This window comes from Myotis lucifugus, unplaced genomic scaffold, assembly GCF_000147115.1.
Source record: "Myotis lucifugus unplaced genomic scaffold, Myoluc2.0 scaffold_64, whole genome shotgun sequence".
Lineage (NCBI taxonomy): Eukaryota > Metazoa > Chordata > Mammalia > Chiroptera > Vespertilionidae > Myotis > Myotis lucifugus.
Window position 1 is genome coordinate 19,852 of NW_005871112.1, and position 13,812 is coordinate 33,663.

Sequence of the window (13,812 nt, forward strand, 5' to 3'; positions counted from 1 at the left end):
TCTCCCAAATGCCCCTACCAACGTTCATTTCTCAGGGGCCACAGGCACCCGGACCTGAATCCACTTGCAGTTCCCTAAAATGTGGGGAAGGAAACATGGCTCAGGGCTGGGATGCAGGGCTTTGTCGGATGTGCATCTCTAGTGATGGTCAATAGTAGGATAATCTTGTTTTAAAAGACGGCAACAAAACACATTTCTCTTCTTCTGATTTAAACCCCATTCAAACAGAGTTCAAAGATGACAGCCAACAGCAAAGTAAGAGTTGGCCTAAAACCTTATCAAAGGGCTGAAAGGGACTTCTTTCTCTCTCTCTCTTGAAACCAACCAATATTTCCATTACAGAGACAGTATGAAACAGACCAGTTTCAGCAGAACATCCAAGCCACGGTTTGGCTTTTCATGTCTGCCTCTGGGGGTCCAGTCACCCAGAGTGTCACCTGCGCTGTGCCAAGGAGATTGCAAGGACACTGTTTCCTTTTTGGTGCTTCTCTCCTTGACCTTCCGAAGCGGTGTATCCTGGATGCATTCCTACCCTCCTCCATATCACAGATTGGCAAACGTCAGGAAGTAAAGAACAAGACCGACCCTCTCCAGCTGGATAAAGGTGAAGGAAAAGAGGAAGCAGGTGTCCACCTCCGGCCACATACAGCCAGATGCCCTCAGAATGGCCCAAGAGTCTCCAAGGTAACGCCACAGGGAGGAGAGGCAGGGGGTCACCATCTCACCACCTGACTGTTGTAGTCCTCGGTGACGGCCCCCTCTGTGTTCCCATCCTCTTTGGGCCACCGGTGGCTCCTCGACTCCCGCTGCAGCCTCCGCTCCTCCCTCCTCTTTTGCCGGTCCCTCTGGTGCTCCAGCTGCTTGGTGTGGTGGTAGCGCTGCTGGAAGAGATCTTTTGCGTACTCATAAAGCTGCATGTCCAGGAAGTTGAGCTCCTCAATGCGCTGGCGAGCACCGTCATTGATCTCCACATTGGAAGCCCGCGTGATGTTGAACTGTGTGAAGGGAGAGATGAACTTGAGGTTGAATGTCCTCTCAAAGAGAAACTGCGTCTTCCTCTGGAATTCTGTGAGCCCAAAGAAGGCCATGTTCTTCAGGTTGTTTTTCGCGCTCTGCAACAGGATGGTGTTTCTTTCGCTCTCATTCATGAAAGTCAAGTTGTAGCAGCCCACCAGGCTGAGGTCCGCCAGCATGCGCACCTGGCGGTTGTTGGCCAGGTTGTAGGTGCAGTCCATGAACTCTCGCAAGCTCACCCCAGACCAGTCATCCCCCGGGTAGCAGGTAGGTAGCTCATCGGGGGTGGGGCTTCTCCCATCACACATGTGGAGGGAGGTTTTCCACGTGGCTCCTCTCTGGACATGCTTCCACTCGCTCAGGTAACGGGACACTGGATCACGCAACATTGTGATGTAATAGAAATTCCTGGAAGAAATTAAAGGAAGAGTGTCAGTCATTGACAACTATAACTCTGGGATTCTGAACCTTTGCAGTCAATGGCTCTTCTGCCAGATGTTCATGTGAGCGTGTTTTCTGGGATTTGCATTGATCAGGCAAATGTTCCCATGTGTGCGTATTTCCATAAGCACATGTGAACCAGTTTTCAATATTAAGTTTGCTGGGCTTTTCCTCCCTGCTCCAGTGTGGGGAGGGAGAAGTGGGGGAATAGATCATTCATTCATTCAGCAGTTATTCACTGATAAATTACTACCGGCAATTACAATAGCTTACATTAAGAGGACACATCATGATATTTGAAATTTATTACCAATCCAATATCTATTTGATTCTTACAATAGACTTTTGTAGTAGACATGAGACTATTTGTTAGGGAACCATGCAAAGAGGTGAAGTGATTTGTCCAAGGTCATGGGCGTAGAAAGGGCAAAGCTGGAAGCCAAGGCTTCTGTTTTCCTGTTTACACTGCTGTTCTAGATTACAAGGGAGGTGGGGTTGGGAAGGATGAGCTGTGTGTGAAGACTAATATTTACTGAGCAACTATTAGGTGCTAGAAACTGTACTAGGTATTTTATGGATACTGGCACAGATAATCCTGAACACAACTTTGTAAAATGAGATTTTTTAAAAATGAAACTGAGAATACAGAGACTGAAAAAGGTGAAAAATGTAGCCCAAGGTCCTAGAGCAAGTTAATAACTGAACTGCAATAGAATCTAGGCCTCTTTAATTTCATAGCCCCTGTGCTTTCCTGTGCACTAGACTGATATTTTAAAAACAAAAATGCAACAAATATTTAGTGAATGCGATTAATTGTCAGGTGCTGTGGTTATAATTACAGGTCATATCTCATCTAAAGACATTCCATAGAACTTTGAAAATAAGTATATTTTATAAATGATTAACTCCAGAATGATCAGGTAAAGATCAGGGTACCTCTGGCTTAAAAGGACAAAAAGAGAGTTGGAGAAGTCAACAGAAAAAGACATAATAGTAGACGTTAAAGAAAACAAAAATAGATTCATAATGAGGAAAATCCTTCTTATAGATTCAGCAGTTACCAATGGAATGGGCTGCCCACCCCACCACTTTGTCAGCAGGAGTAACACTCTGAAGGCTCCTGGGCAAAGTGTCCTGATACATTCTGAAAAGAGCACCAGGCCTCACTTGGCCAACTAAACAGTTGTGTGGTTTTTTTTAGTGCTTACCTAGTAAAAGCCCTGACAAAAATAAGGAGTGTAAGGGTACAATGTTTTTTATGCTGTTTAAAATAGCATAAAAATTGAGGAACTATAATATTTCAAACTATACATTTACTATATTCAGTTATTTTTAATGTCTAGCCAAATAATTTTGAAGCGTGCTAATGAAACTTCAAAATCTTAAGTAACACTCATTTCCCATTATATTAGGAGGAGGAATTTACTGGAACTGCCCCAGATAGGCCAGCCTGAACCCTTGCTTTTGCCAGCCAACACTTTCCATTACTCTGTTGTCTTTTCCTGTGACAGAATGACAATTCCATCAGTGGAAGAAAATTTCCCAAAAGGTCAGTAGGGAGAGCAGAAAACGACTGACACAGCTTCTGGGCTCCACAAAGAAATGTTGACGATAAAGTTTTGCTCAGAGATATTACTATGGCTGAATATTATGACATGTCATTATTAATCTTGCTTTGGGCCTATGCTGGGACTTGTTCACTTTCTAGTGTTACAAGCAGAGACTGGCTTTTAATTCATAAGCAAATTTCATTGTAAATATAAAAACACAGTAATGATGATGATGTAACTCAGGTGTGGGTTAAGGATGCCAAACAGAAGAATTTAAATCAGAGAGACCTATGTATTGGGTCAAATTAGACCACACATGAAAAATGTATTATTTCCCTGTTAATTGGGTAAAACAGAAAACATAAAAAAAGGATTTAAATTAAAAAGATGATGGCAGCCGAACCGGTTTGGCTCAGTGGATAGAGCGTCGGCCTGCAGACTCAAGGGTCCCAGGTTCGATTCTGGTCAAGGGCATGCACCTTGGTTGTGGGCACATCCCTACTGGGGGGCGTGCAGGAGGCAGCTGGTTGATCTCTCTCATCGATGTTTCTAACTCTCTATCCCTCTCCCTTCTTCTCTGTAAAAAATCAATAAAATATATTTTAAAAAAATAAAAATAAAAATAAAATAAAAAGATGATGGCAAGCAATTGGTAAGTCTCAACCTCATTTATGTCTCACATTTGGATACAATCCAGGTTTTTAAAGTAATCATATCAGCCGGAGGATTTTAGGGCTGGGAATTGCAATGATTTGTGACATAAAGGTTCAACTGGAATCTGCTCCTGGAATCTTAGGAGGCTTTGTCTTGCTTGGGAAAATTTGCCATGGAGTTGCTGATGCCTTCATTTCATTGGAAATTGACACAGTCTCAAAGCAGACTAAAACTGACATAAGCTTGAAATTGTCTTGGTTTCAGATTTAACTTTATTCAGTTTAACATTGTATCTAATAATGACTGACAAGAGAGTAGGGCCATGTTTACATGAGTAAAATTAAGTTCCAAATGTCTACAAGTTCTACTAGCCATATAGGTAAGAGGCCCATTTGTAACTAAAATTAACTCTGACATCAAGACACGAAAATGTACGAGTGGAACATTTATATTGAGGAAGTTCAAAGCTGCTCCATCTCATGGGTCTGGAATGGAATGGCTAATAGCATTTGGGTTTTGCTTTATCAGACATATCCTCATGTATGTTTTGTTTGTTTGTTTCAATCCTGCAAAGCAGTCAAAATGATAAGATAGTAACAATAGTAAAAATAAAATAATAGGGTTGAAGAAGAATCCCTATTGAAGAAAACCGCCCCGCAAAATTTGATTAATTAAATCACAGTTCTCATTTCTATTTTTTTCTTTCAGTTGCTTCTCTATTTTCAGACAGAACACTGCAAAAATCACTGATGAAGTAATGCTCCAGGCCTCATAACTATCCTTAATTAATTAATTAATTAATTTATTTATTTATTTTAATCCTCACCTGAGGATATATTTTCCATTGATTTTTAGAGAGAGTGAAAGGAAGGGAGGAGTAGGGAAAAGACAAAGAGAGAAAGAGAAACTCACATCGACGGATTGCCTCCCACATGCATCCCTGCCAGTGCCAGGGATCAAACCTGCAGACCAAGGTACATGCCCTTGGCAGTGAATTGAACCTGAGAAGCATTGGTCCATGGCCGGTGTTCTAACCACTTAACAAAACTGGCCAGGGCACACACCCAGCCTTTATTGTGTATACGCTTTGCTCCAAGGTCATTAATCTCCTCCCCACCTCAAAATAACGAAACTCATTTTCTTCTGCTCCCGTAACTTCCACTTCAGTTTCTAAAACACTTATAGGGTCAGGACTAGTGAAATCTGCAGCTTTCCTTTTTGAGCCTTACTTGTTCAACAACACAATGGAGTTTCCATAAACAAAGAAAAGAGAGGAAGTACAAACAGTTACCAAACAAAGCCTGTTATGGCCACAATGCAGAGGCCTTCATGGGCTCCTGTTCGTTTTAACTCATCTCCTAAGCCTAGACAGCATCATCTGTTCATATATTTGTTCTTGCAGTTAACCCAAACTCTCCTCAGGTTTTGAAATTATAAATAAATAAACTATTATGTTCCCCCTTCATCTATCCATTCATTCATTCGTTAGCTTTCCAAACATTAATTGAATGCCGCCCTCCCGCCCCCCCCCCCCCACACACACACACGCCCCGGTAATTGCTAAGTACTGGGGCTAGGGATCAAGATGAAGAGATGGCTAAGATGTTGTCCTCAAAGAGAATTCAGGCACCCAATGATTTTGGTAAAGTAAAAGACATTTAACCACCAACTTAAGGAGATGTTCTGCCAACCTCCCAGGACCAGAACAATGCCTAAGGCAGGTAACTTTGTGCCAGTGACAGCATCCTGTCAGCAGGTTTCCCATGAGCCACCTGCTTTGTTGAGAGCTTGGGTGAATTCCTGTAAGCATGTCTGTAAAGCCACTGCAACTCTTTAGCATTGCCATTCTGTGGACCAGTAGCCATGTACTCAGGAAGCTTAGGGCACTGGTGCCATGGTTGCTTCAATAATCATCATAGGAGCCATCGTGGCTTATTAAAGTCCTAAGACACAGAACACACACTTTTCATGGCTGCTCTAGAATCACTTTAGCATCTGGCACTTCTGTAAGGTAATCATGTTAAAAACAAAACAAAACAACAACAAAAAACCCCTCTAAATACTGTACAAGGGTGTTACTGCCTTCCCTCAGTCTTTGCCTTTTCCTTTGCTCATTTGCATCCAACTTAACCTTCCTGGCCAACCTCAAGCCTCTTATCCATCTTCCCTGACCAGGGTGTGCTGCATCACCTACGGCACTTTAACTGGCATGTGAAAGTCCTGGTCGCAGCTACCCTTTAAGTTTCTTTTTGATAACTGGACCTAGGCTTTGTGTCCCAGGGCACCTCACACAAATCCTGCTCACAGCAAAATGGTCAATAAATGAGGCTATGCAAAATAAATGAGCATCATAGGAGATAAATGTATTTTCATGACAAAGGTTAATATTGCCTTCGATAAATGATTTTTCCTCTCTTAAAAACTAATCTGATATTATTTTTGAATGTCTAAAATGTGTGAAATGAATAAAAAGATATGTAATCTTCTAGTGCATCCATCATTTGATTGTGATTGTTGATATTCAGAGACAGGCAGTCAGTATAGACTTTGGGTAGAAAGTTGAATATTTTGTACAACAAATAATTAGTAGCAATGAGATAGGTGCTTTTTTTTTAATGTTAAACTTACTAGTTTTCTTCCCCACTGCTTCAAGAACCTGTATTTTGCTAAGCAATTTATCGTATGATTGTTCAGTTCTTTCATTATTAAGTCATTTAATTAACACGTGCTTATTGAGGGTTTGTTACATGTGAGGAGTCACTCTAGGAAATGTGGAGAACATAAAAAAATAAAATGAAATGCCCTCAAGTATTGTGGGTGCAAGGGTGGCAGATTAGAAAAAGGCATTGATTAGCAAGTTATGGAGGTAAGGAGTGGACACAGAAGATTTAAGAATGTACAGAGAGCAATGTGGCCTAATTACACCAGGAAGTTCATATTGTGCATTTTCACTAAACGTTTGTTTAATAAATGAATGAATGGACGAAGGGCATAAACTAGAAGAGGATGCTGAGGCCAAATTGTCATGGGCTCTGAAAGCAACTGTGAATTGCCAAAATAGGAAATGTGTTGATTTAGGAAGATTCATTCAGCCACAGGGTTCAGGGTGGACAACAGTAGGCCAGGGGAGACCTCTGGCAACTTTAGTGAGAGACCAGCAGGGAAGAACCCAGGAATGTGAGTATGGATAAGAAAGACTCCCTGACAGATTCCAGAAATATCATACACCCAGCTGTCATTGTTCTTTTGCCTTCCTCATTGTCAGCTTCCTCTACACTACTTTTCCCTCCTCTGTATTTCCTGTTTCCCTTTCAATCCTGTAATGGAAAAGAGGCAGAGATAATGTGCTCATCAAAATGGTGGAACAAGAAGTAGAAGTCGCTGGAATGACTCTGCCTGTGGTATTTAAAAATTCACCTTTCTTTTTTATTGCTAAGTAATATTCCATTATATCTCACATCTTCTTTATTCATTCATCTATCAATGGACACCTGGGTTGCTTCCATATCTTATCTATTATAAATAATGCTGCAATGAATACAGGGGTGCATATATTTTTTCAAGTTGGTGTTTTCATTTTCTTTAGATAAATACCCAGAAGTGAAATTGCTGGGTCAGATGGTAGTTATATTTTTAATTTTTTGAGGAACCTGCATACTGTTTTCTATAGTGGCTGCACCAATTTGCAAGCCTATCCAATAGTGGGAATATCCACTTTTCTCTACATCCTGGCCAACACTTGTTATTTGAATCTTGTCATTTAAGTGCTTGGCAATTAAGTCAGATAGAGAAAGACAAATAACATATTATTTTACTCATATGTAGAATCCAAAAAACAAAACAAACAAAACAGACACAGATTCATAGACCCAGAGAACAAACTGTTAGTTGCCAGAGGGGAGCAGTAGTAGGAGATGGGAGAAAAAGAGGAATTAGATGTACAAACTTTCAGTTATAAAATGAGTAAGTCATAGGAAGGTAATGTATATCACAGAAAATATAGTCAATAATATTGTAATAACTGTATAGTGACAGATGATTACTAGAGTTATCATGGTGATTACATCATAAGGTATATAAATTTAGAATTACTATGTTGTACACCTAAAACTAATATAATATTGTATATAAGCTATACTTTAATATGGCATATTCACTTTCATGAGGGTATGACTTGCCTAGCCGATGAGAATATATCTGAAAGAACCTATAAAATGCTAGGTTCATAGGGGAGGTTTACTAAATATACAGAGGTGGGCAAAAGTAGGTTAATAATAATAAATAATACAATAATAAGTAAATAAATAATAATACAAGAATAAACTCTGCTTTGTGTACTCACAACTGTAAACCCACTTTTGCCAACCACTGTATTCCTTCCACTACTAGCTTAATCCTCCTAAAAATCAACAAAATTAGTATCTCCATACTCCACACCTCTATGCATTCATAAAAACTAGCTCAACTAGAAACTCCTCCAGCCTGCCTCGGTGGAAGGCATTTCTGTCCCCCTGAAACCTATGCCTCTCATGCTTTATCTTTTTATTAAAAGTTTTAAATGTTTAAAATTATAGTTGACATGCAATATTATATTAGTTTCACATGTACAACATAGTGATTAGATATTTTATATTTTATTACGTGATCATGACAATAAGTCTAGTAACCGTCTGTCACTATATATGGTTATTACAATATTATTGCCTATATTCCCTAAGCTGTATTTTACATCCCCTTAACAGTTTTTATAACTGCCAATTTGTTCTTTTTACCATTCCCCCCAACCCCTCTCCATCTGGTAACCATCAATTTGTTCTAGTATTTATAAGTTTGTTTCTATTTTGCGTTTTTGTTTAGGTTGCTTTTTAGATTACACATATAAGTAAAATCATTTGGTGTTTGTCTTTCTCTGACTTATTTCACTTACCATAATACCCTCTAGGTCCATCTATGTTGTCGCAAATGGTAAGATTTCATTCATTTTTATGACTGAATAATATTCCACTGTATATACATACTCACATGCTTTATCTACATTCCAGTGACCAGTGACTGTCTTATCCCTTAAATAAGCTTTAGGCTTTACTCATCTTTCTTTCCCCAAAGCATATGATAAATGACCTCATACTCCATGATGTATATAAGGTGTTCAATGTTTGTGGAATGAATAAATATCAAATTTTATTAGTCACTCTTTCAGGAATTCTGATGGTGATGTGCTCAGTAAATCAAACTTGCTGGTGCCTTAACCAACAAAAGTGGTCCAGGCGAAGGCTTTCTCTTAGGCTAGATCTTGTGAAATGTATGGGAAACAATCAATTGCTCCTCTTTCCTCTTGCCCTCCAGACTTTGAAATGTGTTTTCCCTACATAATTATGTTTTGCCAGAGCTCAGTGTCTCACAATGAATGAGAGATTGTAAGTTGGACTTGAGGGGTATCTAAAGGAGGTCTTTGGTCCTCGCCATGGAGCATGCAGACAGCTGGTACATCTTCCACATGAGCTGATGTCTGCGTTTCCAAAACATGAAACTTCGCTCCCCCTCCACCCTCCTGTACTGCGTGCTGGAGTCATTTTCCAAATGTTCAGAATGGAATTAATTTCTTGACTCCCTTTAGAGCCATATACTCATTACAGGCTGCCCAGTCTTCATTATCTCAGTCGAGTAGTATCTGACTAAACTGTATCTGATAGGGGGAATTGTGGCAGCTAGAGCTGAGCAGTTAGACTGCCCTTTGACACAGTGATGAAAAGGGCTTTTGTTCAAGCCTTGAAAACAAATTAAGGAATTTAAAAATGATGTTCTAAGCAAATGGGATATTGGGAACTATAATTGTTAAGTATCATAATACAGAAGTTTAGGAGGCCGAAAATGGTGTGTGTCAGAGTAACTGGGTCCAAGGGTGTCCGGCATTATGATGGGGAAATGCAGACATGTGCTGGTTATCTTACCTCACAAGAAGCCTTGCATCTGCCCCCACCCCCCATGCCCCACACACCTTTCTCCACGAAGCTGCCCTTACCTCCTCCCCCACGGTGCCTTACAAAGCAGCTAGACCCTTTAGGCAAAGGCATTTTTATTTTACTTAGGACCCAAAGATCTGACTCTTTTCCATTGGAAAGAAAGAGAAGAGAGGAGTGCCTGCAGTGCTTCCCTTAGGAGGAGAGAGGCTCTGCATCCCTTTTCTTACCTGTGTGCCTGATAACTTTAAAGGCAGAATATGATAGATGTAGCTGGTCTGGCTTTTTAAATTTTTTTACATCATTACTTTCCCTCCCTTCCCCCAGTTAGAAGTGCAGTACGTTGTCCTTATGGAAAATATGAGCAATGCAGAACAGAAGAAAAAGAGGCAAATAAAAATCACCTATAATTGCTGCTCAGCTATAACCACAATTAAATATATATACATGTATTTCTTTTACAGATTTGAGATTATAATGTAGGTGATATTTTAACCTGTATTTTAAACTCAAACATACAGAGTGAACATCTTTTCCATTTTATTTAATGTTCTTCCATAAAAGCATAATATTCCAATTATGGGCATCCCATAATCTATGTGACCAATCTCCCAGTTTTGACAATGAGGCTGACTATATTTGGAGGGGTATACTAGAAACAATTATCTGATGAACATCCTACGCCAGAAATATTTGGGCAGGGAATAAATTGCTAGGAGTAGAGTTTCTGAGTCAAGAACATTGTCTCTATTTCATTTTCAAAGTGCCAAAATGTAACTGATCACAGTCAACATAAGAGAGGACAAGGCCATTGCATGAGGCCCCACATCAGCAAGCACCAGGGGACAAGGCCCCTAGAAGCCAAGGGAGGGCGTCACACACGCTCCTGGCCCTGCTCCCCCTGGGCTGGGCCAGAACAGGAGCCTCTTAGGGACATTCCAGGACATAGCGGGTTTGTGATGTAGCGATGAGGAAACATTCTCCTAAAAAGATCTGTTTATTTTGCACTTAATGATCGGCTGGCATATCAAATTAGAGACTAGACATTTGTGGAATCCAATCCCGCTGCATCAGCTCTGCAGCTGTCTTAAAGCCGACATCTGGATCAGAAAGATGGAGGTCCCTCGCCCGGGTATACTTAGCGCTGGTCCTCAAAGAAACAGCCGCTCGAGTAGAAACAGCTTTTCTACAGTGCCCAGGTGTCAGCCAACTCTAATGAAGGGAAGTCACACATGATACTAACCCAACCAAACAAAAGCATGGGAATAAGAAGCTTCTGGATGACACCGGTCACTTCTCAGTGATGATCAGTCCACCCCCAGTTCCCCAGAGGAAGAGTTAGTATTTATCAATAAGATAAAATTTTCAATCCTGTCGTGTTGCTGCTTTATATTGATGTGAAACCCATGAGCCTCCAACTCACTAAAATGCCATGACTTCCCGGTGGTTGTCATATTTGCTTTCACTTTTCCCCAAGCGGCTGCTGCAAGAATAAATTTCAGGGCAGGCATGTTCCAGGGACTTGTTTTTGCTATCTTTGCTGAGCACAGTTCCTCCCAGTACAGTTTCAAATGTGCCAGGGAGGGTCCTGCTCTCATGCATTATTCAGAGACTTCTGTGATTATTTGCTTCAGAGGTGCCCTGCTCCGCGCGGCCTCGCTGGGATTTGGGCACGAGGACGTGGCGAGGCGCTCTGCTCCGCAAAGCTGTGGTTTATGCATGTGGGCATCCAGCTGGAGCCTGAAGCCGCCCCAGAGTGAGATAAGGCCCAATTCAGTCTCACTCACAGCTCTAATCCCAGCCGGGCAAAGCAGAACACCAGATAGTACACTCAGATTGTGTTATCGGGCCATTCGTGTGCAGCCGGGCTTGCTCTTTAGCTAATTTCACAGGCGCTATTTTTAGGGAGTGTGAGACTTACACAAGGTGGAAGTGACCAGGTGTCTCCATTGCAATGGTTTTGCACTAGCCAATTTGGAAAGGAAAAGAAGGAAATCAGGACATTTAAGAGCAAGGCACGCGTTCCGGTATTTAGGTTTATATCTGACAGCTTTGATACAGATTTTCCTAAAACATCATGAGAACTGAAAACAAAACAAAACAAAACAAAAAAACCAACAAAAAAACACACCTCATCTCTGTCCAAAGTTTTCCATTTTTCCCATAAAGGATTATTTTGAGTTAGGATCTGCCTAAGATTCTGCAATCAGGACTGGGCAATCATTTTAGCAAATTTAACAAAATACCTAAGAGATCCCCACTTAATTCCATGCCTTGCCAGTTCTCAAAGAAAGAGTGCTTAGAGATGATCCCCTAAGTGATGATTAGGAACAAGCTAACTTAACATATGGAAAGTTCATGTGAAATAAAAAGCGATAGCAGTAGAAATAATAATAATGGCTAACATTTATTGCCTGCTTACTACGTCCAAGTACAGTTCTCAGTGCTGTATTGCATTGACCAATTTGGCCATCAAAACAACTCTTTGTGTTACGTAGTCTTTTAGATGATGTCTGCAGTTTCACCAAGTGATGACAGTTTTGACAGTCTCTTCCATCATCTCGTAAGCATCAGGCTGTAGAGATGCAATTTGTGACTTAATGCTGCAGTGGTCCGGGCTTTCTTGAATTCAAAGCTCCAGAGGCAAAATGAGCATCTCAGGGAGAGGGATTTGTGTTTCCCTGTGGGTAGGCAGCAGGAGACAAGAGTGAGGGAGCATTTTGCAGGGTCAGGGGGACACAAGGCATCTGGCTCCTCTCAACCTCAGGAGTGTATGGGTGGAGAGGGTCCTCTATGTATTTACAGTGCAGAAGTCCTAGGTACAGTTTTCCTGAGCTCAGCACACCCACAAAAGCGCATAACAAATTGACACTTGAGGAAAGGGTATTAGAGGCAAGGGGGAATTATAGCGGTTCCATTCTTTTTTTTTTTTATGTGTTTTTATTGATTTCAGAGAGAGAGAGAGAGAGAGAGAGAGAGAGAGAGAAACATCCATGAGAGAGAAACATCAGCCTCAATCGGCTGCCTCCTGCATGCCCCCGCTGAGGAAGGAGCCTGGAATAGAACTGGCAACCTCCAGGTGCATGGGTCGACACTCAACCACTGAGCCACACCGGCTGGGCCAGTTCCATTCTTTTTTAACACTCCCAAGGAATTCAGAAGCCAAAAGCTATAGTAATCCCAGGACAATAAAGGGTGGTTAGAAATAATGGTGCAAGTGAATTCAGATAAAGCCAAAACTCATGCAGTGCCATCATTCTCTTTTTGGCTTTAAAATGGGGCTTTTTTTTTTTAAAACACGATGCTATAAAGACTCAGAAATGTGTTCTGGAAGGTTGCTGGATTCTGAGGTTGGCTGCTCTAATGCCTTTATTCAGAAAGAGAAGAGTCAATGAAAATAGAAGTCAAACTCTACTCATTTTGGACAGAGCATGAGCACGTAATTTCAAACATGTTGGAAACTTCACTTTAAGGTGCAGTGGGAAGAAAATAGGTTTTGAAGTTAGAAAGGTCTAGGTTTCAATTTTTGGACCATCTCACATTTGGTGTGAACTGGTTAGCGTATATGACCTCTGGCAGCCTTAGTTTCCTCATCTAAACAGCAGGGTATAAATGCTTACTTCATAGGATTGTAGGAATAAATGAATAAAAAAATGACTATAAAGGGTTCAGCAGTAACTGATGCACAGCAGATCCTCAGTATAAGTGCACACTTCCCACTTCAACCACTGCCCTTCCTCCATGAATATTAGGACCTCAGGAACTACCCCAATACAGTGACAATTTAAAATTTAAATATTAAAAGCTTTGTTAATAATAAAAAACAGCTGATAGTTCATTTCTATTTGTGTAACATACAGTTTTCGAAACACTTTCCTCATCCATTATTTCACTTTTTCTTCACCACAAGACCGTATCAGAGGCAGGATTTTACAGATGAGCAAATCTGTGCTCAGCAATATACAAGGATTTTCCCAAGGTCAAACAACTAAAGGCTAGCAGAGCTGAGACTTTTCTTCTTCCTCAGCTACTATACTAGTCTATTTATTTAAAAATATTTGTTGATTGCCTACCCGGTATGGCTCAGTGGTTGAGTGTTGACCCATGAACATGAGGTCATGGTTCGATTCCCAATCAGGGCACATGCCTGTGTTTTGGGCTCGATCCCCAGTAGGGGGCATGCAGGAGGCAGC

The 13,812-nt window shown here is 40.9% G+C and overlaps 1 protein-coding gene across 1 annotated transcript in view; it reads right to left on the reverse strand.

The window, feature by feature from the left end:
* Nucleotides 1-713: 713 nt before the first annotated feature.
* The window catches only part of HS6ST3 (heparan sulfate 6-O-sulfotransferase 3), a 661,903-nt gene continuing 648,804 nt past the window's right edge, over nt 714-13,812 (reverse strand). Inside the window, exon 2 of the mRNA XM_006089830.3 lies at nt 714-1,422. Within this exon, the coding sequence (XP_006089892.1) occupies nt 714-1,422 (709 nt within the window). The remainder of the gene's footprint in view (nt 1,423-13,812) is intronic.